General features: G+C 48.7%; 1 protein-coding gene across 1 annotated transcript in view; it reads left to right on the top strand.

Moving 5' to 3' along the window:
- The first annotated feature begins 1655 nt into the window (after positions 1-1655).
- LOC138467234 (kinesin-like protein KIF28) overlaps positions 1656-25722 on the top strand; it is a 516126-nt gene continuing 492059 nt past the window's right edge. The window contains exons 1-2 of the mRNA XM_069607266.1: positions 1656-1660; positions 2603-2714. Coding sequence (XP_069463367.1) covers positions 1656-1660; positions 2603-2714 — 117 coding nt within the window. The remainder of the gene's footprint in view (positions 1661-2602; positions 2715-25722) is intronic.

Genomic DNA, 25722 nt, shown 5'->3' with positions numbered 1-25722 from the left:
CGCCTACCTCAAGGGCATTTGCTATGCGTCCAAGGATGTGACATAGACGGGTCGTGCTGTCTGTCAAAGTGTCACACAATTGGGTGGTGCAGTCGGTGAGGGACTGCCGCATTTGTCTGAGTCCTTCATGCCATTCTGCCCTGGCCTGGCGGTTGTCCTCAATGAAATCTTGTATGAGGTCTGTCAGCTGATTCACTCGCTGCCGGCCAAAAGATGGGAAACCATCGGAGAATCCACTTGGTCCAGCATGCTCTGCAGAGGGCGGTACAGGTGGACTGGGGAGATCCGCGTAATAACCCTGCGGGTCGAGTTCCGGACTGTGCACAGGTGCAGGGGCATCCCCAGAGTCACTGCATGAGGCCAGTGGTACAATGCATGGCTCCGGGCTGTGCACTGCGTCTTGGCCCTCCTCCGACAAGGCCCCACAGATGGGTGACGGGCTGTGCTCACACTCATCAGGCCCGGTAGCAGCAGCCTCCCCTGAGATGCTCGACTGTGCCGAGTTAGGCGTTGGCATAGTGGCTGCCACTGATGCTGTGTGGGATGGTGGTTCGGCAGCATCCAATGGCCTTTCCGTAGGCAGGGGGGTGGTTCTTTTTGGTGCTGGCTTTGACCTGACCCTGCCACTACCCGTGGAGGTGCTTGGCCGGCTTGATTGGGGCTCTGTGCTGTCATGGTCAGTGCCTGTGGGGGTAGAAGAGAGGGACAACATGAGTGAATGTGCAATGTCCTATTTGCATACATGGCTGCATGGACATTTCGGTCATTTGGCGTTTGTTTTGTTTTGGGGGTAGCTATGGCAGTGGTACATGTGCATGGTAATGACATTTACGCAAATTTGGGAGTGACTCATTGTGGCCAGGTTATGTACATTTTGGCTAGTACAATGCCAAACACACTGGAAAGTGTGCATGATGGGCTGTGCAAGTTAATGCACTATGGTTGATGTGCGTTTTGTGCTCGCACTTGGACCTTCGTTAGGCGGCACTTGCCTCAGCATTTGTTGGATGGGGGGATGCGTTGGATGGGGGGAGGGCAACACGAGAGGGTGCCTTCGATGGCCCTTGCGTCAGTTTTCATCATGCAATGGTCATTGTCAGTGTGCACTGTGGACACTCACCTCCTTCAGCAGAAGTCGTTCCCCCGCACTCCATGGTCCCCATGCCCTCGATGGATTCTGTGCCAATGAGAGCCGCACAGGTCTCCTCCCACGGCTCAAGTTGGACTGCGGTGCTTGGTCCACCTCCCGTCTGCAGGGCCTGGCTGCGGTTGCTGGAAAAGAGGCCCCGCACCCGCAGGTCATCCCACCGCTTGCGGCAGTCCCTGGTGGTGCGGGGGGTGTTGCCTACGGCGCTCACCCTCTGTGCCAGTTCGGCCCAGATGTCCTTCTTGCGGAGGATTGATTCCCTCCGCATGTCGCTGCTGAATACAACATCGGCATGCTCAGCCAGGAAGTCGACCATGGCCTGGAGTTCCTCGGGGCAGAATCTCCTCTAGCGGATGCGATCCGCAGCCCTCTTTGGTGCCTTGGGCATGTTGTGGGTTGTCTAGTCCTGTTCCCGACGTTAGTTGACTCACAAGGGTGCTGGCGGGTGAGGATGGCAATGGATTGTGTTTTTAAAGATGGCCGCCACTCTCCTTCCCGTTCCTTTGCGATGACGTAATTTCCAGTTCCTTTTTTTAGCGGTGTCCGTAATTTACGGTGTCCGTAAATTACGGTCACCGTTATGTACTGACGCAAAAGCTTCAAAGGCGGTGTTGTTGTTTACGTGTCGCAGCATGCCGGTAGGGGTTTTTCGGGTCGTTTTGCGGCAGGACGCTCGGTTCTTTTCTGGCATGGCGAAAAGCGCGTGTCCGCGAGCTCGGAATGGACCGCAATTAACGGTCTGGCGCCAGCCCGGTGTCGTACTTTCCGCCATGCCGGAAAGTACCGGTACTTACCGGCATAGCTCGGAATGAGGGCCGAAATCTAGGAAGGCTGATGTTTACAAGCAATTAAAGGGCTTCATTACGCGTTTGACTGTAAATCTGCTGATTTACTGCCAACCTTTATTTTACCTTTACTTCCACACGGCCCCATGGATTTACCATGGGATACCAGTGGTAATATGCCAGTGGTAACACCCACTTTTGGAGCCCATAGAACTCCATGGGGATGTTTATGGAATCAGTAGGAGCTGTAATTCTGCTGCGATAATACCGACGATCATTGGATGCAAAGTGGTGGATTTTCCTCCAGCTTTTTCCTGGTGGAGAATCATCCACTTAACCTCCAAGCTCAGAATTTGGTGGTGTGGTAAAAGTGGCAGTAATTCTGTTACCATCTATAAGTGTCAGTAATAGAATTACTGGCAATTTTGTACCATTCCGCCAAACTCATAATGATCTCGAAGACCGATTTATCCTGGTCAGTGCTGTGGACCAACTCAAATATAGATGGTATTGCTTTCTTTCCCCGAGCAGAATGGGAAGCTCTTTGCTGGGCTAACAGTACTCTGTAAACAAAAAATGTTTCTCTTTAGTGATTTGTATGTATATTTCTGTTCAGCCACAACTTCCCTGATGCATTAACCCTCTTCTGTTGATGTGTGTTTTTCTGCAGTGCTTTGGCTGAGGCAGCAATGGGGAAGAAAGTGCTCCATATACCCTACCGAGACTCAGTCCTGACCAAGCTCTTGCAATCCGCCCTGGGAGGGAACAGCAGGACAATCATGGTGAATGAATTTCTTTTGATATCCTCACTATTACGATATATGCTTGACTCGTTGAAAGAACTATTTCGAAGTGTACACCGATGACGTTATTTACAACATTCGCATAGCAACAAATCGCCAAAGGGCACTGAACAGGTTTAAGCAAACCCATGGCCGAGTCTGACCGCACACCTTAGGCAAAGACTCAGAAGGTGAATAATGCCCATTTACATCTTGAGTCGCATTTTACGGGGAGGAGACTATTTAGGCTAGAATTATCCCACCCCATCTTTCCACTGCAAGTGAATTAAATAATCATTTTAACATGTATTTAACCAAACTATAGTCCAAATGGTACCTGCACAGAGAGCTTGAAGATGTAGAGCAGGACAGTGGAATGGGATAGTACTAGAGGGAAAGGCAGGTGGTATTAATGAATGAATGGGTTAGAGAGTGAATATGGTGGAGTGAGACAGTGTGCCTCATTACAAGTTAGCCAGTACGGTAATAATGTGTCGGTAATAACGTTTGCTGGCATGTTTCCGCACCGGCCAACTACGAGCTTGCCGGTGGGGCACCTGTGTTACCTCCAGGTAAGAGCTGGAGGTAAGTCAGGTGCCTTAAAGGCAAAAATCGCCGGTATATTCCCTCATGGAGTCCAATCAGACTCCATGGAATGGGAATTTACAACCATTGCCGGCACTTGTAATCCAGCGGTAATACTGACAGACTGAGTGCCGGTAATGGTAATACAGTTTGCCAGTATCTTGGCAGATTTACCACCAGGATACCAACAAACTTGTAATGAGGCCCAGTGACTGGGAAACACAGAACAGAGCTAAGTGTATATATCAGGAGCAGTGTGCTGTAATTTCCATCAAGGTGGTAAAACATGCTTGGGTGGGCACATCCATGGAATCAGTGGCATGTTCCACACACACCAGCACTTATCACCTGCGATTTTGACTTCATCCAACATGAATCTGTGACAAAATACCATCTGCGAGAGTGGATGTGCCTGAGTTATTTTATTTTTAATACAAAATAATGCTGTCCTTCTGTCGCTGAAAGGGAGGTCTATTTACCAGTCCCCACTTTCACAATGCTCCATGCTGCAATGTATAGTGCAAACATGTAACTCTGCTGAGCATATCTACTGATATCCTGAGCAGATACCTTGAAGTATGGCAACAAGGCAGTTTCAGACTATGTGCATTCCAGCAAACAGCCGAATGAAACCCAAAGTTCCTGCAATCAGAAACTACCTTCAACTGTGGGCAGCCCTTTTCCAAATTATATAACTGTGTGCTCCCAAGGCCTGGTGGCAGATTAATATCTAACTATAAGGCATGTCTGGGTTTAACATGGTGGTCTTTGGGAACCTGCAGCTTCACTAGCCAAAACCTTTCAGTGTCATTTTATTGTCTGCTCGGTTGCTAGTGACTCACTTCACAGACAGGGTCTTATGTGTACCAGTCCTCCTGGACTGGGTTTCATCCAAAACGAACCATTTGAGCAAGGTCCAGGAGCCCCCCTCACCTTTTGATCTCTCTGGAAACGCTTCTTACCTTCCCCAGTGGACAGGAACTATCCCCAGGTAATTAGCTGGGAACCAGTTCTTCAAATGCCAATCCTGCAAGATCAACGGAGTGCTCCCATCAGAGTGGTAATTACTGGAGACCCTTTGATGTAGGGTAGACACGAAGTAGGTGGGATTAGAGTGGCTCCAGAGAGGAGTGAGAGGTTATTGGCGTTTCTGAGGCCTCTCACATTTCCTCTGCCACCTGCCCCCTTGCTGCAGGTAAAGCACTATGGATATGATGCCACTAAGCAAATGATTGGACACATATAGGCTAGAATGAGACTAATCCATCATGGCAGATTGCCTAGTTAAGTGGGTGATCCCACTCCCTTAGATGAATCATTTTTGGACTTCAGAATTTGGAGGATACTACCTAGAACTTCTTTGGGGCTACAGTCTGCCCCAAGGTCCCCTGCCATAGAGGTGAAGCTAATGACTTGCACGAAAGAAGCGCGTCCCTTCCCTCACCCATTCCAGAGGAACATTTGAGGTGAAATGATGTCTGGATAAGGCAGGCCTGCAGCTAAGACCACTGCCTGTTCACTAGAGGTGACAGCCCCTGCAAGCGCTGTCTGGCAACCTTCCTGGCTGGGAAGTGCAGAACAGGGACCCACGATGGACCCTGGAAATGCTGGATGGAGTTCCCCAGCAAGCAGAAGTAAAGGAAACGATCTAGACATTGCTTTCCAGCTCCAATCCACCATTAAGCTGACTTGACCATTTGCTAGTCGTTTTTGAGCTACTGCAAGCACCCGAGCTACCTTTGACAATCACTGGTTTTCAATCCCATTTAAGATGCTGACTCGAACATCGCTTGCAAGCGATCCAGCCTTTTTCAAACATAGCACCATTGAAGAACTGTATTGCATCACTGGACTTCACCAAACCAACTTAACCACTGACGCAAGCATCGCCTGCTTATTCTTCACCCAATTCGAGCTGATCACCACTGCAGGACAGAATTCCATTTCTGGACGGTCTTGAGCCAGCTCAACAGTCTTGATGCACTCGATCCATTGGGGACCATTGGCTCAAATGTATCGCTCCTAGAAGCCCGTCTTGATTCTGTCAAGCTTCATGAACGAGCGTTCAAGGTATTTATGGCTGGTTCTGCTCGACTGGCCTGACTGAAAGTGTCCTAGTGATTAATAAGTGCCCACTACTTACCTTTTTAAAGACATTTTCATGAACTTGAACTTTACTGCTGAAAATATGTGCTCAGATCCAGAGTGCTTATTTTCATCTTAAAGTCTGCATCATCTGCGTCTTTTCTTACAGGCATGCGTTATAGTATTTTTGATTAGTGCATTTGTGGTTTTAGCTCTATTAAAGGCTCCTGTTTTTATAGAACATTTGCTGGACATTCTTATGGTGCTAATCCCCATTCAAAGGGCTGGAACGTGGGTTAACGGCCCGGCAGTCCATGTTATTGGCCCGAGCGAAGCAAGCGCGGATAACTAGGGCTTCTGGGCCATTACCGCCCCCCCCCCCGTTCCAGCACTTGGAACGGGCGCTTAAGGCTATTAGCACTCCGGGTTGCCAAAGCGGTAACCAAGGGTGCTATAAAAAAAGACTTTTCCGTTGTACAACTGGATGCGCGTGGCGTCCCTTTGTACAAAGGAAAATCCTTTACAAAGATGGCCTCCATGGAAAGGGAAGCGGGGCTCCATACGGAGCCCCGCTTCCCTTTCCATGGTGGCAGTTGTGAACAGAGCAGAAGGTGTGGCTGCAGAGAGGAATTTTTAAAAAACGGGAATGAGGGTGGGGGAAGATGGCAGCAGGGTGCCGGTCATCAGGCGGCATGGACGCGGCTTTCCCGACTGGTTCAAACCTGCATTCCTAGCCACCTGATTGGCTGCCACCCCCAGCAGCCAATCAGCAGCGTAAGAGACGGTTGCTCGCCTTTCTCTGTTTGGAAACACTGTGACCATGCAATACATGCGATCCAGCATTTTCAGTGTAATGGCTTGCTGAAGCATTTGTTCCAGCACGAATGACCAACTGTTTCGCAATTCATTGCCAGTGTGTTTTACTTATGGGGCCCTGACTCCACATTTTGGGGAAAACCCCTTTAGCAGCATGTATAGAACCAGCATTGGAGTGGAGACCCACAAATGGAAGCCTGAAACCAGAGGGTGAAGAGGCCCTGACACTAATTGGAACAACCAAACAGAAAGTCCCAGAATGTCGCACAGTGAAATGAGACACTGCATGCTGGAACCTAGAGTGGAGGTTCCTAGAACAGATTGAGAAAGCCACACTGAAAGTGAGTTTTTTCTTTCCCCTGATGAAGACGTGTTGAACAACTATATGTCGAAACTGGTTCGGACTTATTTCTACTTGGGTTCCAGAATATTACTGAGAGCCTATGATTTTGATTTGTAAATCCATGATGAAATTGTGTACCCCATTGATGTGGGCTCTTTTTTAGCTGTAATTTGTATTTCTAATGAATTTTGAATGGATTTGAATGTGAGTGAATGAGTTTGGTTGCGTATAATTGGCACATTAGGTGCTGTGTTGAGTATTGATGTTGATAGTAGGGGGCAGTTAATTTTTTATTGATTGTGTGTCTTTTGAAAATGATGTATGATTCATCTCTACATAATTTCTTTTATGTAAAAAGAATCTAGAATTAAAAAATCTTCTTTTATAAAATGTGACCTAGAATGTCTTTCATTGTTTCTTTTAATTCCCTTATTCTAGGTGTGCTTGGGGCCCCTGCGTTTCGGTTTGTCTGGCTGCCACCAGGGTGCTGATCGGTTTTGGTGCCCTGTTACTGTTGTTGGTTGGAAGCTTCTTTGCTAGCTCACGCTGCGCCTGAAGTGTATAGTCTGCCGTGGCCCCATGCTACTCTAAAGAGGGGAAGGCGGTGTATCATTCATTTGTGCCTTTCCCACCTTCATGGTATGGTTTTAGCAGGTTGGTTCCATAGGAATCCATGGTTTTGCTCTAGCATGAAAGTATCATGCTGGAGTAAAAACCATTGCTTTTTTTTCAGGTGGGGTGAGAAAGTATGAGGCGATGTCATACCGCTACATGACCCCATTCTAACTGCACAACTATTTATAATCGCCCATAGGTGTTAAATCTGCCATAACCGTTTTATGTTTGGTTTTAACATCTTTTTTTACTCTCCTGGAAAACCAAAAATAAGCTTGGTTAGGTTGTGCAATATAGCAACAATGTTACCCGTTAAACCACGAGAAAGAACTTATTTTAAAGAGAATACCCTCAGAACTACATCACTCTTATTGGCTGAAAATGTTGTCAGGTTCGGTCTGAAATTAAAAAGGTCATTTTTGTTAAGTGATGAAGCTGGGATTTGAGTTAAACCTGCCGTTTTAGCACTTGACCACATTATTCCCATTTCTTGCCCCAAAGTAACTTGCACTTATGTGTGAGTACCTAACTTGCATGAAATGCAATGATACCCTACTGAGTGAACTGACTTGAAGAGTACAAAAAAAGATAAACCAACATTGCAACATTTAATAAAATGTCTTTATCCTTACAAAAACATGTTAGGCACAAAGGAGAAAGATTGCAGACTATTTTCTCCACCATTAATGGAAGTCTACAAGTTCCGGAGTAAAGCGAGCCTGAAAAATCTCACCTGGGTTTTCCCACATTATTGTAAAGATTTAAGTGAACACCCAAAAATAAATGGAGTGATAAGTTGACTTGGTTATAATCCTTGTTTGACATAGACTTCTAGATTTACATTCATTATATAAAGACCAACATTTGAAATTGTAGAAAAAATCCAACCGTTTTCTTGTGTCATCTATGCTTACCTGGAAATAAACTTACTGAAGGCATGTGCCATTTGGACGGCCCTCTCCTGTATAGGACCTATTCTTATATAAAATTGTCCACATGAAATGAAAGATCAGGCAATTGGCTAAGTAATGCCCTCGGAATGTAAAAAGGCAAGCCGTTTCAAAGAAGATAGCACAGTACTATACAGTGAATAATGGTATTTGCCCAGGATTACATGGTTGTCTGGTGGCAAAGCTTGGACATGAGCATCTGCCCTTTAGTTCAATTGCTTCCATTGTGGCTATCTAATCATCTCTCTTGACTAATACACTGTGTGCTTCATTGGGGCCTTTTGATGGTCTCCCCGTTGAGGCTGATGTGTGGGTGCTCTTTCATCTTTTTTCTGGTGGACAGCGTTGCAGTTGTCTTGCTGGTGTTGATTTCTATCCGCCAGTCGCTGTACCATGTCGCAATGGTATCCAATGAAGCTTGCAGGTTCTTTGCCTCTTCCTTTTTGTTGAATGACTGGGAGATGACTGCAACATTGTCTGCATACAGCACCAGGTCGGTCTTGTGGAGATCTGTCGGGATGTCGTTGGTGAAGAGGTTGAACAGGAAGGGTCCGAGGTTCGATCCCTGTGGCACGCCTGCTCGGATGGGATGTAATGAGGACATCTCAGACCGCATGGCGACATGGAAGGTGCGGGCTCCCAGGTAGCTTGCGATCATCTTCACCCGGTAGTTTGGTAATCCCAGGCCAATCATCTTGTGCAGAAGTCCCTTGTGCCAGACTCGGTCGAATGCTTTGGCGACATCCAGGAAGACGATTCCTGTGGACTTCTTGATGTTGAATCCGTGGCTGGGGATAATAACGGTGCCGGTGCTTTCATGAACGTCTGCGGCCGGGTGCCGTTCCGCCCTCCAGGGCAGACCTGGCGGGCAGCAAGGGACCAGGCCGCAGACTTGTACTTTGCCGGTCCGGAAATAACAGTGGCGGTAGGCTTACCACCACCATTTTTTCCGGACTGGCAAAGTTGTAATGAGGGCCATGGTATTTAATTGTTATTAAAAAAATGTCCATGTAGCCCTGCCATTAAAGCATCTCTGGTTGTACAATGTGCTTTGAGAACCTTTGCTGCAGCACGCTCTCATGCAAATGAGGACTGATTTCCCACGTGTTGGTACTGCTTACGAACAGTTAAGTGTGTATTCATGCCTGAATGGTTACTTCAAAACAAAGTGTACTGTGCAATCCCTGGATTTCGGCGGGTGCGTCATCCCAGCGCCTACTCGCACTGTACCGAGAACACCATTCTGAGCTGGACAAATTGCAATGAAAGGTCACAGCTTATTTTTTACATCCCAGAAAACGCCTACGACGAATGATTTTAAATTACATTTTTAAAGCAGACCTGTTACTGCATTTAAATATTTGATAGCCTTCATTTAATGTGTGTTGGTCCCAAAAAATGTTTTAATCTAATGTAATAGTCATTTGTATAGTGCCTTTTCCCATTGGTATGGTCTAAAAGCGTGGAAGGTGAGCTTCCTCGGGGGACTGAAGTCCAGGTATGGGAAATTTGTCAGAGGAGGTTAGATTGCGTGTGTGCATTTTTTTTTAAATCAAAATCTTTTTATTGAAACATCAAAGCATTGCGTTCATCAATAAACAAGTCAGTGGCAAAATGGTTGATTAAACAATACATCGATCAATCGCCCCCTTGGCGCCTGTCCCTTGAATCCCTTCCTGCCACTCATAAGGTTTCATAAAGTTCGGCGTTTGTCACTGTTCATGCAACTTCAATTAATTTGTCACAATGCATTAACATTTCATTTTAACATCTTTACAGTTCTTGGTATTAAAACTGATTTGTGGGTATAGTTTTGCCGCTTTGCATTCCACAATGCACTTAATTGGAAGGGCGAAGGAAGGGGAAAAGAAAAAAAAAAAACCACATTTACAGTACCACTTTTCTCATAGTCACCGTTAAATTCATTTAGATTCAGTTCATATCAACCCCTTTTTCAATTTTCCCCTAGAACTAGGTGTTGTCCTCAATGTCCCTCAGGATCTCTGTCCTTGCTCTCCAATCAATGGATCCTTCCTTTATTCCCAAGGTGTTCAGGGTTGAAGAAGGAATTTAATCAGTCTAGGTTGGAAGAACATGTGTTCTTTTTCCTCCATGTGTTCTAGGAATGGACCCCAGGTATTCTGAAATTTGTTCAATCGGTTTTCCATAGTAGCTGTTAATTTCTCTACTCCCAAAATGTCCCAGACTTTAACCCACCAGTGCGCAATGTGGGGTCCTTCTCGCTCTTTCCAGAATCGGGCACACGCGAGACGTGCCGCCATTAACAGCTGAGTGATTAGCCGCGCCCTGGGACCATAGTGAGGGTATGATCCGTCCTCTGGGGTGTCGCCCAGTACCATTATCAATGGATCCAAGGGGAGAAGAGTGCCGCAGATATCCTTAATTTTGGACCTGATCTCTAGCCAGAAGGATTGAATGATCGGGCAGTGCCACCACATGTGTCCCAAATCCCCCTTCGCCCCACAGCCATGCCAACAATCATCTGGGTAATCTACGTTTATTGCATGCAGCCTCTGTGGCGTAAAGTACCATCTATAACATATCTTAAGTGCACACTCTCTGGTAGTTGTGCATCTAGAGGACATGTGTGCCCTGTCCCATATTCTCCGCCATGATTCTGGAGATATCTCTTTCCCTATATCCCTTTCCCATGCTGTCATGTAAGACAATTTTTCTTCTTCTGGGACATGTTCTAGGAGGCGGTAGCAGGTTGCCACCTTGTGTGTTCACTGCCCTTCCGCGACCGTCAATTCTAGACCCGTGGGCTGCCTAGAGGCCACTTTCTTCACATTCGGGTTGGTGATCCAGTGTCTAAGTTGTATGTATCTAAATCTCGCCGTCTCCGGGAGGCTAAATTTTTCTTTACATTGGATAAACGTCAGGGGGTCATTATCAGCATATAGCTCCTGTAGTCTCTGGGTCCCCACTCCCGACCAATTATGGTAAGATTTAGAGTGGAGCCCTGGGGTGAACATTGGGTTCTGCGTGATCAGGGTCAGGGGGACCAGTCCCGGGGCTAATCCTCTGAGAGTTATCTGCCTGTCCCAGCATCGGAGCGTGGAGCGCGTAGTTGGGAGAAGGGGTCTCCGGGAACCCCGTGCTTCCTGTGGTAGAAAGGGGAGGTGAGAAAGGGGCGACCCTGCGACCATCTGTTCAATATCTTGCCATTTGGGGGGATCAACTTGAATTGCCCAGCTCAAGCTGGGAGCAATTTGTGTGGCTCTATAGTATCTTAAAATCGAACAGAGTCCTAGGCCTCTCAATTGTCTGCTTCTAGTGAGGATCCGGCGCTGGATTCTGGGTGTTTTGCGCTGCCAGATAAATCTGTCTATTTCCTTCTGCAGGTTTTGTAAGTCTCGCTCCGGGATGTGAATTGAGAGCACCTGAAATGTGTAAAGCATTCGGGGTAGTAGGGTCATCTTGATGGCTGTTACCCGTCCCAGCCAAGATATCTCCTGAGGGGCCCATTTTAATAGAGAATCCTTCGCCTCTTTCAACAAAGAAGGGATATTGGCTATTATTAATCCTGCGTATGTTGGGGTTAGATGCACGCCCAGGTACGTTAGTTTGAAATTTACCCACCTAAGCGAAAAGGTGTCCTGTAGGACATTTAGCACCTCTGGCGTTTCCGAAAGGTTTAGGCCTTTTGACTTTGTCTTATTCATTGTGAGGCCTGCTATCCGCGCAAACCTTCCCAACAATCTCACGAGCGGAGGGACCGAAGTCTGAGCCTCTCTTAAAAAACAAAGGACATCACCTGCGTATAATGCCACTTTGTAGGTCTGGGCTCCAACCTTGAACCCTTGAATTTCAGGGTGCAGGCGAATGTGTTGGGCTAAAGGTTCCATAGCTAAAGCGAAAACCAGAGGTGATAGGGGACATCCCTGCCTGCTCCCTTTACCCAGTCTTATCTGCGGTGTCCATTGGGCGTTGACCCGTATTCGAGTAGCGGGGATCTGAAAGTTGGCCAGGACCAATTTGGAGACGTGTGGGCTGAAACCAAACCCCTCCAGAACTTGACACAGGTAATCCCATTACATACTATCAAAGGTCCGGTGGGTGTCTAGGGAAAGCAATGAAAGGGGGCCAGGTATAGAGGGGGGGCTAGGGCTATTAAATCTATTGCTCTCCGGATGTTATCATGGGCCGATCTTCCCAAAATAAATCCTGACTGATCCTTGTCTATTAATGTAGGTAATATTCCTCCTAATCGCTGTGCTATGATTTTGCTAAACAGTTTGGCGTCCGTATTGAGCAAGGCTATGGGTCGGTAGGAGGCACAATCTGCTGGGTCTTTTCCGGGTTTTAGAATTAGGATTGTGGTAGATTCAGCCATAGATTGGGTGACCGTCCCGTTTCCCATAGGATGTTGAACAGTTTTGTAAGATTTGGTATGAGTTCCTTCGCAAACATTTTATAGTATTTATTTGTGAATCCGTCCGGACCCGGAGCCTTGCCCATTGGGAGAGTTTTGATGGCGAGTTCAACTTCTTCCGACAATATTGGGGCATCTAAGAGTTCTAAAGAGGATTGGGCATTTTGCCAATACGAATATAGGTAGGCGTGGCCAAGTCCCTGCTAGCTGCCCATGTAGAGCTGGAGTGTGGATGGGCGCTGTGGTGTCGTCTGGAGAGTATGCGAGAGCAAGAGAATCATTATGTGTGCAGCTAGACCGAATTTCTGTCGTGGGCGAATAGCTGCATTCTTATGGCAGAGGTGTTGTGAGTGGTGTATGATAGCAGATGCGTGCGGGTGGGTGGCCATGCCTTCGGCTATCTTACATAAGCATGGAGTGTGATACGTACCCGTGTGTCCTGTCAGGTTTCCTGGTATTCGTAGATGCAGCTGAATTTAGAAGGGAGCCAATTCAAAATGCAGCTAAATTGGACACAGTGTCTATATTCCAGTGAGGATGGATTAAAATGGTGAGCCTAATACCGAACAGTGGCTAAAATCTGTACTGACAAAAGATTAGGGCAAATAGTTTGTTATAAAAAAAAGGAATTTGTTACAAAAATAAAACAAGCGATTTGCTAATCTAAATGTGCAGGATTTAGCTCTTTGGCAAATATAACATTGTTCAGATTGTCTCTCCGTCTGGAAATTATCTAAAGATAAAAAGACTTTCGCCGAGCCCTGGTCTTGATATAAAGTGGCTCATAGCCAGAGACCCATACACGCGCATTACAAGGTGGAAATAGCTCCAGTACTCATTAGTTCGTGTTGTTGGGGCTTTACAAAAGAATGTTGTATTTTTAATGTCTTTTGTTTGCATTGTGTAGCAGCGACAAGGTCAGCCTTTGTCTGCCTCAGCGCACATGGGCGGAGAGCAATATTCATTTCACGTTGATAAAGTACTGAATGAGAATTATTTTAGTAGCTAAATGTCCTGTTTTGTACTTGGGGTACAGCAGTGTGAGCTGGCAGGGATCAGTGATTTGAGAGGTGTCATCATCTGCTGGCTGCCCTTTGACTGTATTTTGGAATGAACTGCCAATCTTTAGTCCCTTTGGACCTACAGATGTAATTTGTGACATTAGAATTAACATGCTAATGCTTTTTTTGTTTTGTTTTTCAATTGTACTGTGTTTTGTGTCTGAAAATTATAAAAATAGAGCATAATAAAAGCCTACCTTTCTGCTGAATAAATACCACTGACGGTGGTCTATATTGCAAGCCGCGCCGTTTCCAGGGCAAGGCAGGCCAGGAATAGGGCCAAATAAGGGTGGCCTGTATCAACATTGCCTCTCCAGTGAAACAAAAGCCTGTTTCCAGTCCTCCCCCACTATGCGATCTATGCAAAGACTGAACAGTGTACAGGTGACGTAGCATGCTTTACCAGATTGGGGTCACTATATCGTGGGTCATCTTTTTGCAGCCCCCTTTTCCGTTCCCCCAGACCCCTCACTCGCTCCTCTATCCCAGCGGTGCCAAGTACGCAGGTGCTCTGGGCCTCGGGCCCCAAAAATCCCGCAGGAAAGGCCATTTGCTTAACGGGAAAGGCCATCTGTGTAAGAGTCATTATACTTGAAAACCAGAAGTCGGTGCCGCTGCTCCGTCACATTGCACGGCGTAAGTCCGAAACCCCTGTTTTTTAAATAAACGCGACAGAAAATCCTTTACCATGGAAACATTTCTGCTGTAAAGCAACCCACTCCCTGATGTATCAGACTCAGAAAGACGCCTTGGCAAGGGCCATAATGGATAAAACTGCTATGCCAAGTACCAGCGATGACAGATGGCACACCTGTACCAAACCGAGGAGGAAAAAGCTTCCCAGATTCTGGCCGGATGATGGCCGCCATCTTTTCCCCAGAGTTAGACGCTTGCATGTTTATCATGCGTGAGGACATGGCCTTTCCTCGTCCCACACCACTACACTATTTTGAACCTCATACATACAGTGTCAGAGCCTGTGCATCAGATGTGTGACCTCTTGGCACACTATGGTGACTGCGTGGGAAGTTGGGTTGCGTGCGTGCATGCATGTATGTATGCTGTCCTCGAGCCATTCTCCCTGGCACATGTGTCTGCATGGAAGTGGTAGGTTGGTAGGAGCCTCCAATACGTGGCAGTGGGTAGTTCGTGCAGAAATGATTATGTTTAGTAGTCCGTGTCATGTGTACCTTATTGCTGGTGATGCTCTTCAATTATAGACCTCAGTGTTACAAGATATCTTTCAGGCTTTACCGACAAGTCTATTTTCCTCATTGACACCCACTTGACAGTTAGGGGAGTTATCTGCCAGAGAAGCGAGGTTCGCAAAACAAGGTCTTTACCACAGATTCCTGACAGCCACACAATGGCCCCTTTCAATGGAAAATACCTTGGGATGTGGATGCAGGCTTTCCTGCAGCTCTACATGTAGGAACAGTGTCATAGAGATGTTGTGCACCAGAGAACATTTCACTGTGATCTTGCACACAACAGGCATAACATACCAGCTGTGGGATTGAGGCGCTGGAACCATGGCTTAAAGATGCTACCAGTAGGTTCAATAATGCATCCATTGGACACATGTATACCATTTAATCTATCAGATCTTCCAGGATTTAGCGGCATGAAATGGCAAATTTTGCGGCATGAAATGGCAAATTTTGCGGCACAAACCTTCACTTATTGAAGCATTCTTTAGGGACATTTTGTATTAACTGGAGGGTGTAAGATTGCCACATTGCAGGAAATAGGCAGAGTGCAAGGCTACAAGAGAGCCAGGGTATCATTATTATGTATCGTTTGTATTAATTTAATAGGAAGAGTCCCAGATGCCTCTGGCTTGGCAGAACAGTGTTTGATTTGGCTACATTTTTGGTTTAATGTGCATGCATATTTAATAATATTAACTAAATGTATCATTATCAGTTGTAATGCTGAAAATATTCCCCTTCTAGGTTCTCCAATCCCCCAAACACCCACACACCTCTCTCACCAACACACATCACACATCTCACCAACTCCCCATCACAACTTGCATTCCTGAACCTCTCTGTCATACAAATACTCACGTTCTATGTCACACTGTTAAGTCACAATTTGCACTGCCCAGTACCTGCCACACTCCAAATCATACTCCGAACTCACACCTTAAACTCTACAATTCCTCCCGCAATATACAGTCCTTCATTCTTTTGTGCTGCTTCTGCATCTTGCATCCTTTCTCCCATTCTATCGCACTCTTCCCTCATCCTTCTGCCTCTTTCCAGCCAACCGCTTCCTCTCTGCTTTCTGGCTCACTGACCACACGCTCCCTCTACTTTCTGTACCTCCACTCGCTCTCAGATTTCTGGCCCACCGCAACACTGCTTCCTCTACTCTCTTGTGCTCCTCTGACCCACTGCTCTCCCTCTGATTTCTTCCCTATCACTTCACATCTCACCCATCACTCTCCCTCTCTCTCCTTTCCCTCTCATATTGTAACCATTTTTTTATTTTTTTTAAATGTAGATTTTGACCCAGATCCTCAAAAATGGGGCATTTAAAAATAGAGCCGAGGATATGCTATTTTTAGACAACCCATTTTTGGAAATGAGCGGGTCACCTTATTCTCAAAGGTGACCGGCGCATTTCCACAGACTTGAGCTGTAGCGCAAATTTTGCGCTGGCCAACTGCCTTGAATGGTGTTCTGGGTTGTTTGACCGAAGTGTAATTATTTGCAGCGCAATTGACCATAGTACATTTAGCCGAAAAATTGATTTGCACTTCAGCCAAACAACCCAAAATGTACCTTTCACCACCACACCCTCCCCTACTTAACTGCTTGGTCGCTGCCGCTTCCCCTGCAACCCTGCGTTGTCAGATCCGTTCCTCCAACGCGAGTCGGATCCGACTCGGCAGGGTTCCTTTTTCGTTATTTTCTTTTTTTTCTGTCCCTGCCTCCAATTTTGAGGAAGTGGGGGACACCCCTGCAACCCTCAACCCAAAAATACTGAACTTGTGGAGCGGTGACACCCCCGCAACACATGTTAGGTATTTATAAAAATCGATCGAATAGTACTGGACATAATAGGTCGAATTGTACCATTCGACCGATTTTTGTCATCAAAATGGGTAGTACCTTGAATAGAATCTCTCTCCCGACAGTGTTCTGCAAGATCCCAGCACCTTTCACATGGACAGGCTCTTCAGGGGCCTGCCACTGTAAAATGCGACCCAAAAAATGCAGTTTTTATCCTGTTTGAGGAACAGAAATGCAAGCGACACAGCAGCGGTTCATACCTTAAAAGAAATGCATGACAGGGTCAGGAAAGACCCTGTCATGCAGTGGCACCCCCACATCCCATGCGCGTAGGGTTGCCTACAATTTCTGCATATTTAAAAGTGCATCTTGCTTGGAAATGAGGGATGCAATTTTAAATTGGCAGAAACGCCACTTTATTTGATCAAGGAGGTGAAAAAGGCCATCTGAATGGGCACGCATTTAAAATGGCCCATTCATGTGACCCTTGTGGATAGGGCTGCTCTTTTTTTGGGCGCAAATGATGAGATGTGTTGGCGCATTTAATTTCTTGCGTAAAAAAAAGTTGAGAAGCAGACACCCTGAGTATTTTTTTAACAGTAATTTTAGCAGATAACTTGAAAAAATGTTGTCATTTTTTTAAAGATGCTGTTTTTGCACAAAACTGCAGTTTTCGCTGCATCTCGCACCAAACTGACGTTTTCGCAGCATTTTGCGGGATCGCAAAATCGCTATAAGCTGTAGGGTCTGATCGATGATGGTCTGGGATTGCAGGAGGTGCAGATGCAAATGGTATGCAAGGGGACCTACTTTGGGTGATGGTGGATGTCTTGCTATTGAGTGAAGAGTTGCTGGATACACATTGTAATCTCACTCAAGAAACAGAGACTGATGAATGTGAGAGAGAGTTAAAACCACTCACTACAGTTCCGACTTGGTCAGCTTACAATTCCATTATAAGTGATGCTCCAACTAAAGAAACAAGAGTCTGTGTACTCCTACTCATAGATGCCAGCCCAGCAAGCACAAAAGTACAGCTCACAATTATGAAGAAGTTGGAGAAAATAACATCTGGTGTCACCCCAGAATCAAAAACAGTTGTAACATTGGATCTTGACCTTTACAATCCTGTTTTAAAATGAGAAATCACTAAAAAAGACTTGTCAAAGAACTGGATCCTTAGACCAGGTGAGCTACATATAAAAATGGCAATGCTTTGAGCTATTGTTTCTGTGATATATTTTATGAGATAATCCCTAAAACCCAGACATGGACCTCTTCTAATGTGGCCAGAGAAAGGTAGTCGCTACCTGATCCTGAACGTGGGGGTGATATTATGCGGGAGGATCAACTTGGGAGGGCACTCCTGTCAAGGGGAGTGGGAGACCTCTATAAATGATTCCCCTAATGTTCCTAACCTCCTAATGGCCGATTGTAAACAAACCGACATTTTTGACATAAAAACCATTAGGGGCGGCTAACTGCCATGTGAAGAAGACGTGCTCTGGGTGCGCTCCGTTCGATGCGATCAACATAAGCTGTTATTCTTACTTAAACTGTGAACCCTGAAGCCCGCGGTCCCCTTCACCGAACGCCGCTACCTTCCCGCACCTGCTGGCTGTTTTTTTTCGTGCTCGAAGCCGCCCTACGACGACTGAGCGCCGCACGAAAAGTCGCTGCTGATCCGAGACAAAATGGCGGCTCCCTCGCGCTGAGAGACGCGACGGCCCTTACATCAGGGCTGCACCCGAACCGCGGCGCCGTACCGGCTGAGCCGATCTGACACCCTAGGACCCAGCGGAGCCTGCGGTCACCGCCCGACCTGCACAAGAAGCCGGCGGAAGACGCACGCGACTGGGTGCCCGACCGTGTGCTGTTGCCCCTTGGCTGTGGGTGTCGCCCCCGGGGGCGCTGACGAGTGGAGCCGCGCGGGCGGTGGGCTGCTCTGGTGTCTCGTGCGGCCCCCCGTCCTGCTCCTCCTCGACCGGCGTGGAGACCGGGGCACTGGGTCCGCTCCTGGGCCCCTCAGCCGAACAAGGATCCCTGCAGCGCCTGTCCGACCGGCGGCGGGAGCCGTCGGGGGACGCGCGCGGCCTGGGCACCGCTCGCGGCCGGCTGTGAGCAAAGCCCCTGGAGTTGCAGCCAGAAGGAGGAGCGGAGAGCCCGGGCGTCGCTGAGCCCACGAGGTGAGCCGGGGGGAAAGCCCACTATCGAGCGGGATCGCCGGGGGTGTGCCGTGCCTGCACTCCCCCCCCCCACTTCTCGCCCGCCTGTGTCACTGGGACCCCCTGGAGGGAGCGCAACACCCCAGACCGCATACCCAAGGCCCGGAGGGGCGGGCCTGGACGTCCTGGCCCGGTGTCGGCCGAGCGGGGAGACCTACCTTGTGGCGCGGAGAGCCTGCTGGGTGCCATCACCACGGAGCCCCCTGCAGGACCATAGCTCTAGGGAACCCTTCCGTTGACGCCTTCAGTGGAGATCACACGGCCTCTCAGCCCTGCTGTGCTCCGTTCACCCCGAGCCCACGCCAGAGAAGACTGAGAACCAACAAGCCACCCGCCATGTCCACAAAAGGGGCCAGGTCCAAACAGCGCCAAACCACCATAGACACCTTCACGGCTGGGGGACCCACAGCTTCCGAAACCCCTAACGGCACTATCTTAGAAGCACAGCCTGACCCCCAGGGAATGACTACCGAACCCAGCAACACCCACATCCTGGAAGCCATTAAACTGTTGCAGACCACTATGGAGCACAAAATAGACGCGGTGGCCATAGACTTGGGCCTCCTACGCCAGGACTTCCGCTCCTTGACCAACAGGACTGACACACTTGAGGCTCAGGTGCGCGAAAACACTGAAACCAAGGTGGTGCTCCTCAAAGATGTTGATGAGCTGCAGCAAAGAGTTAAGAATTTGGAGGAAAGGGCCGAGGAGGCAGAGGGGCGGGCACGCCGGAACAACATCCGCCTCCTGGGCCTGCCGGAGGGCATTGAAGGTTCCGACCCCACGAACTACGTGGAGAACTTAATACTACAGGAGATTGGTGCTGAGAAACTGTCCCAAGGCTTCACGATTGAAAGGGCCCATCGATCCCTCACTAAAAGACCTCCCCCTGGCACCCCACCCAGACCAATAATAGCGAAGGTTCTAAATTACAGAGACCGGGAGACCATCCTGGCCTACTCACGGTCTGGCGGCCAGATCCTCAGGGACTCAGCTAAAATATCCATCTACCCCGACTACACCTTCCAGGTCCAATTGAAGAGGGCTCAATTCATACATACCAAAGCCAGATTGAAGGCCGCCGGACTGCGCTACATGCTCCTCTATCCCTCCAGATTGAAAGTAATACGCAACAACAAAGCCCACCTATTTGACACTCCATCTGAGGCCCGGGACTGGATGGACAGGGAACAGGTCCCTGATATAGAGGTAAAGGGACGACGTCCGCGCTGACCCTCACCACGATGGCGGCGTCCGGGCCTTAGAACCCACTAGGGCCCCTCCATGCAAATGCCAGCCTGACACAGCTGAACTGATCCTACACAGCGGGCTCCAGAGTCGAACACTCTTCCACCCCCGGAAGGTTTCTTTTTTTTCTTCCCCCTTTTTGGGTATACACATACCCGCCCGTAGGGCACCTGGCGACCAATGTTCGGTCCAACGGAGCAGAAACGGGACAGTCACAACGAGGGACACCTCGCTCGACCTGTTATTAGTTTGGGGTGTTTAAGGTTATGGGGGGAGTGGGGAAACGGGAGTTGGCACGTATGTTAGGTGCCGAAATGGGGTAACTACTAGACCACAGACGTCCACCACACACAGCACGAAGACAACACAGCCCCTAAGCTTGGCGATTCTGAAATTCTCTACACGCCTCTTGCCACTAACATGGCCCCCAGCTAGACCCCCAAATGGACGCCTATCTCCTATTACCCATGGCTAACACGATAAAAATCATTACGTGGAACGTCAGAGGCATGAATAGCTATGTGAAACAACGTCGCATCCACGCATATTTGAGAAGATGCAGGGCCGGGATTGCCATGCTCCAAGAAACACACCTATCTGCTGATAAACTGAATGCACTGGCCAAAACTTGGCGTGGAACCTTGATAGGATCCTCCTACTCCTCTTATGCAAGGGGAGTCTTGATATGGGTTGACCCAACCATCCCCTTCAGACTAACTAGCACAAAAACGGACGATGAGGGTAGGATGGCACTGGCTTGCGGCACCATCGAAGGCAGAGAGGTAAGCCTAATTAGCACCTACGCACCCAATCACGACGCTACAGCTTTCTTCCATTCCTTGTACCCTAGGCTCAGCTCCTACCGGGACAACGTCATGATCTGGGGAGGCGATCACAATTGCACTCTAGACCCCTTGAAAGATAGATTGGATGATAAACATACCCGCCCGTCCCCTCCGGCCAAAATCTTGTCCAAACTGACTAGCCAGCTGTCACTCCGAGTCTTGTGGAGGGAACTGCACCCTGACCAACGAGTATTCTCCTTTTACTCCCCACCCCACGCGGTCCATACTAGGCTGGAGTATCTGTTCGTAAGCCATGAACAACAAGCTATGTTTGGTGACGCCCTTTACCTGCCCAGGGTGCTGTCTGACCATTCCCCGCTGCTGGCCACCTGGGAAGTATTCCCGCCTAGACCCCCGATCCCTACTTGGAGGCTCAGAGCCGAAGCCCTTCACGATGCGACCCTCCGGGAACACATAGGCATCTGTACCGAGGATTACTGGGAACGAAATTCTAATAGCGTCAGATACATAGGCACTGCATGGGAGGCATACAAGGTGGTCATGAGGGGTGAAATGATTGGTCCATAGGTGGAGCCTGTAGATCCATCACGTCCTCTCTGGAACGCTCGGAAGGGGAGCTGGGTGTATTGGAAAACAGAGCTGACTCAACCCCAGAACTCCTGCAAAAAATAACCGACCTTAAGCAAACCTGTTTAACACACTGGGAATCCCTGGGTAAACTGAGTTACGCTAAACACATTGAAAGAACCCATGCCCTGGGTGACAAACCCGGGAAACTCCTAGCTTGGCTGTATAAAAGAGAAACCCCCCGTGCACCCATTTGCCAAATTCTTAAGCCGGACGGCACCACGGCACACACCCAAAAAGAAATCAACTCAGTCTTTACAGACTTCTATCACAACTTGTATTCCGAGACCCTTCCTGTGGCCGATGCCAGTATGGAGGATGTCTTAGATATCATTGAGCTGCCTAAATTGGACTCACAGATGGCTGAAACACTAGACGAGCCCATCACTCCCGACGAAGTAAAGGTAATCATTAGATCCCTTCCATCCGGTAAAGCCCCTGGTACTGACGGCCTCCCTGGAGAGTTTTACAAGACTTATGAGGAGACCCTAGGCCCCCTGCTGGCCCAGGTGTTCAATGAAGCTTATGAGCGCGGCTCCCTTCCTGACTCCATGAGGGAAGCCGTTATCATCCCCCTCCTCAAGCCTGGAAAGGACGGTACGGACTGCGGCTCCTACAGGCCCCTTTCCATGTTAAATGTCGACAGCAAGATCCTAACCTCCCTCCTAGCTAACAGATTGCGTAGGGTAATACCACACTTAATACATCAGGATCAAACAGGCTATGTACCCGGGCGCTCCATAACCGAAAACCTGCGGAGGTTGCACCACGTTATATACAGTACGGAACCAAGGCCCCAGAAATACGCAGTTGCGTCATTGGACGCCACCAAAGCTTTCGATTCAGTGCGCTGGGAATGGCTATATGCCACCATGGTAAAAATGGGAATAGGACCAGTTTTCTTGAAATGGACCAAATTGGTTTACACCAATCCATCCGCCAGGGTGCGGACCAACAAGACGTACTCTGATCCGTGGCCCCTCCACAGAGTCACCCGCCAGGGATGCCCACTATTCCCGATGCTTTATATCATCGCCAACGAACCTGTGGCCGCATACCTTAGACAGGAATACGGAGATGGGGGCATTGAGATTGACGGGATATCCCACCTTGTCTCCATGTACGCCGACGATACCTTGTTATACTTACATAATCCCGAACACCTCTTGCCCTACATTCTCGAAACCCAAGAATGCTTCCACAAGCACACGGGAATCCGGATTAACAAAGACAAGTCCTGCCTCTACCCGCTAGCTGCACTATACAACGAAGACTTCAGAGCCCTGCCCCCCTTAGATCTTCAATGGCAGGTGACCTCCTTTAGATACCTGGGAATCACCATACACCGTAACCCTCACACAGAACACATCCTCAACACGATTAGAGCCAAAGATAACCTAGTTAAATCCATGGACTTCTGGGGGAAGCTCCCGCTTTCCGTAGCTGGGAGGGCAGGTCTCCTCAAGATGGTGGCACTTCCCCGCCTACTACACAATTTCACCAACGTTCCCTACAACATCCCACCCTCCTTCTTTAAAGACATTAACAAGTTATGCAGGCAGTTCCTCTGGCAGGGAGGCAGACACAGGGTAGCGCTGGAGACACTTCAAAGACCCTACGATAGGGGAGGAATGAAGGTCCCCAACTTCGAACTGTACTACCTTGCATGCCAGCTAAGACATGTGATGCGATGGATGGCTGATGAGATCACTACAGACACCAGACTTCTCCAACCAGCTCTGTCCGGCCTCTTACTCAGAGACCTACTCTGGGTCAGGGATGGAACCCTAAGGCAGTACCCACACCTGGCGAAGCTTGGGACCCGGCTCTGGAGAAGGGCTTGCAGAACATTGGGGTCCCCAGATCCATACTCCCCACAGATCCCCATAGCAGCACTCATGGCCCACCGCCCTTGGGGCCAACTGGAAGCGCGTGCTCAATGGGAGCCCTGTGGGGTGGCCACCCTTGGTGACCTGGTTCAGGACCAAGAAATCCTTACATTCGCCGACCTCAGCGAGACCACAGGGCTGCCAGCAGGGCACTTCCTGCTCCACGGAGCAGTGATCCAAGCTATGAAGGACAGATGGCCTGCAGCCGTCACCCTGGCAACGGACAACGAGATTATAGAAACCTTGTTGAACACCGCCGAAGGAGGCCACGAAACCTCTCGGCTCTATGAAGCCCTATTGCAAGGCACGACCAGGAATGAGCTCAGAAGTAGAGGAAAGTGGGAATACGAATTAGGCCTGGAATTCAGCGACAAGGAATGGGAAAGAGTAACCCTCTACCACAAGAAAATCTCCAGAAACGCCCTCTTACAACTTACCCAACTATACATCACCAACAGGGCCTATCTAACTCCGGAAACTATATCGAACTTCAAGGGCGCCTCAATCCAACTATGCCCTAAATGTAATGAGCCGAGGGCGGGAATGACTCACATGTTCTGGGGTTGTCCTGTGATACGCTCCTTTTGGACCCAGGTACGGGAAAGGGTGGCCAATGCAGATATCGAACTAGAGGTGCTTGACCCTGCGGCCTGTATCCTGGGCAGATACAGCCGGGACCACAAAAACAAGTCCTTAAACAGACTCAGAGACCTAATTTACATCACGGCGAAAAGACGCATAGCCATGGGTTGGAAGAGCCCCAGAGGCCCGATCGAAGCGCAGTGGTGGGGAGACCTCACAAAGTGGATTGCCGCCGAGACCGGAGCATGGGAAACCGCTATCCACGAACAAAGACTGGACTCCAGTGAGGAATTGCACCGCTGGGTGTCGCTGACCGTGCCGTTACTCCACCCCAGAGCGGGGGACGACCCCTCAGATCGATCGGCCAGCCCTGGCCTCTAAACTGACTGGATATCGGATGGGGGAGTTGACCGGGGTCATGGGGGTGGGGGGGGAAGGAGGGTGGTATTGGGGATGATGTGGACGTATAGTACATGTGCAATACAGGATTGAGTATGTGGTCTGTTTAACCTGTTGAAAAACAATAAAGAAAGTTTAAAAAAAAAAAAAACCATTAGGGGCTTTAAGTCCCTTAATTCTCATGGTACTCGAATGAGGAAGAGGGCTTCAGAGGCAATGAAGCAGAATGAGCGGTTTAGTTGTTTTGGCAGAAAGCACCTGTATCAGGACCTTTAAATATATAAATGGGCTTCAGGTGCAGAAGCAGTGGGAAGTTATAATTGTTCTTTTAATGTTGTTGATGGTGTAGTTGTGGCAGCAGCAGGACGCTGTGAGGGAGAAGCTGATGGTACAGCTGCGGCAGCAGCAGGACGTTGTGCGGGAGATGCTGTAGATGCTGAGGCACCGTGGCGATGCAGAGAATGCGCAGCAGAAGGTAGTTCTGAAGCAAGCCACGCTGTGTGGGGGACGAGCTCCCGACACACTGTTGAACTGCTCCGGTACTGTAGTCACACTGGAGGACACACAGGGCTGCCAGAGCTCCTCTGAAGGACTGCGCCAACCACAGCAGTCAAACCGGAGCTGGCAGGAGCAGAGAAGGCCCTGAAGAGATCCACAGCAACACCAGCGAAACAGAAGGAGATGCCCAGGCATACCAGTGTGTTGGCCTGAAGCAGCTGACTCCGGGGCGCTCTGAAGGAGAGCGCTAGGGAAAAGTTGTAATTTTGAATACCGAACGAATTAACTTAATTTTTATTTGTATTTTATTTATTTGTATAGCGTGCCTGGCCCAAGGGCATCTGGGCGCATTTCTTGAGGTTACAGAGACATAGTATGCCGAAGCTTAACATAGTAATGTAGGCATAGTATGCAGAAAAACATAACACAGTACACATTACAGTATACATACAAGATCATTACAAAGTGATGGTCAAACTGGCCACCATGATAGCCAACATGGTAGGGCAAGTCAGCCGGCAAGCAGTGTAAATTATTAAACTCAGACATGTGGGTGCTTTGCGGATCCTGCGCTAAGAGCCATATTTTGCCTTTGCTCTTGAAGCAGTGGAAGGAGGGTTCCGATCTGAGTGGATCGGGCAGCGAATTCCACAATTTAGTAGCAAGATCTGGGAAACTGGAACCCCGGAATTCTGGCGCTTGAACCTCGGCAGTGAAAGACAGAGTGCCTGGTCTGATCTCTGGGGGCAGGTGGAGGTGTGGGATGAGAAGCGGATTGCAAGGTATTCTGGCCCTGGTTGGCCATGCATTTATGCATGAGTGCAAGCGTTTTGAGGGATATTCTTTGGGAGACCGAAAGCCAC

This window comes from Ambystoma mexicanum, chromosome 4q (assembly GCF_040938575.1).
Source record: "Ambystoma mexicanum isolate Mex_15411 chromosome 4q, UKY_AmexF1_1, whole genome shotgun sequence".
Lineage (NCBI taxonomy): Eukaryota > Metazoa > Chordata > Amphibia > Caudata > Ambystomatidae > Ambystoma > Ambystoma mexicanum.
The sequence above is the reverse complement of the archived record's forward strand: the minus strand, read 5'-3'. Positions and strand labels throughout refer to the sequence as shown.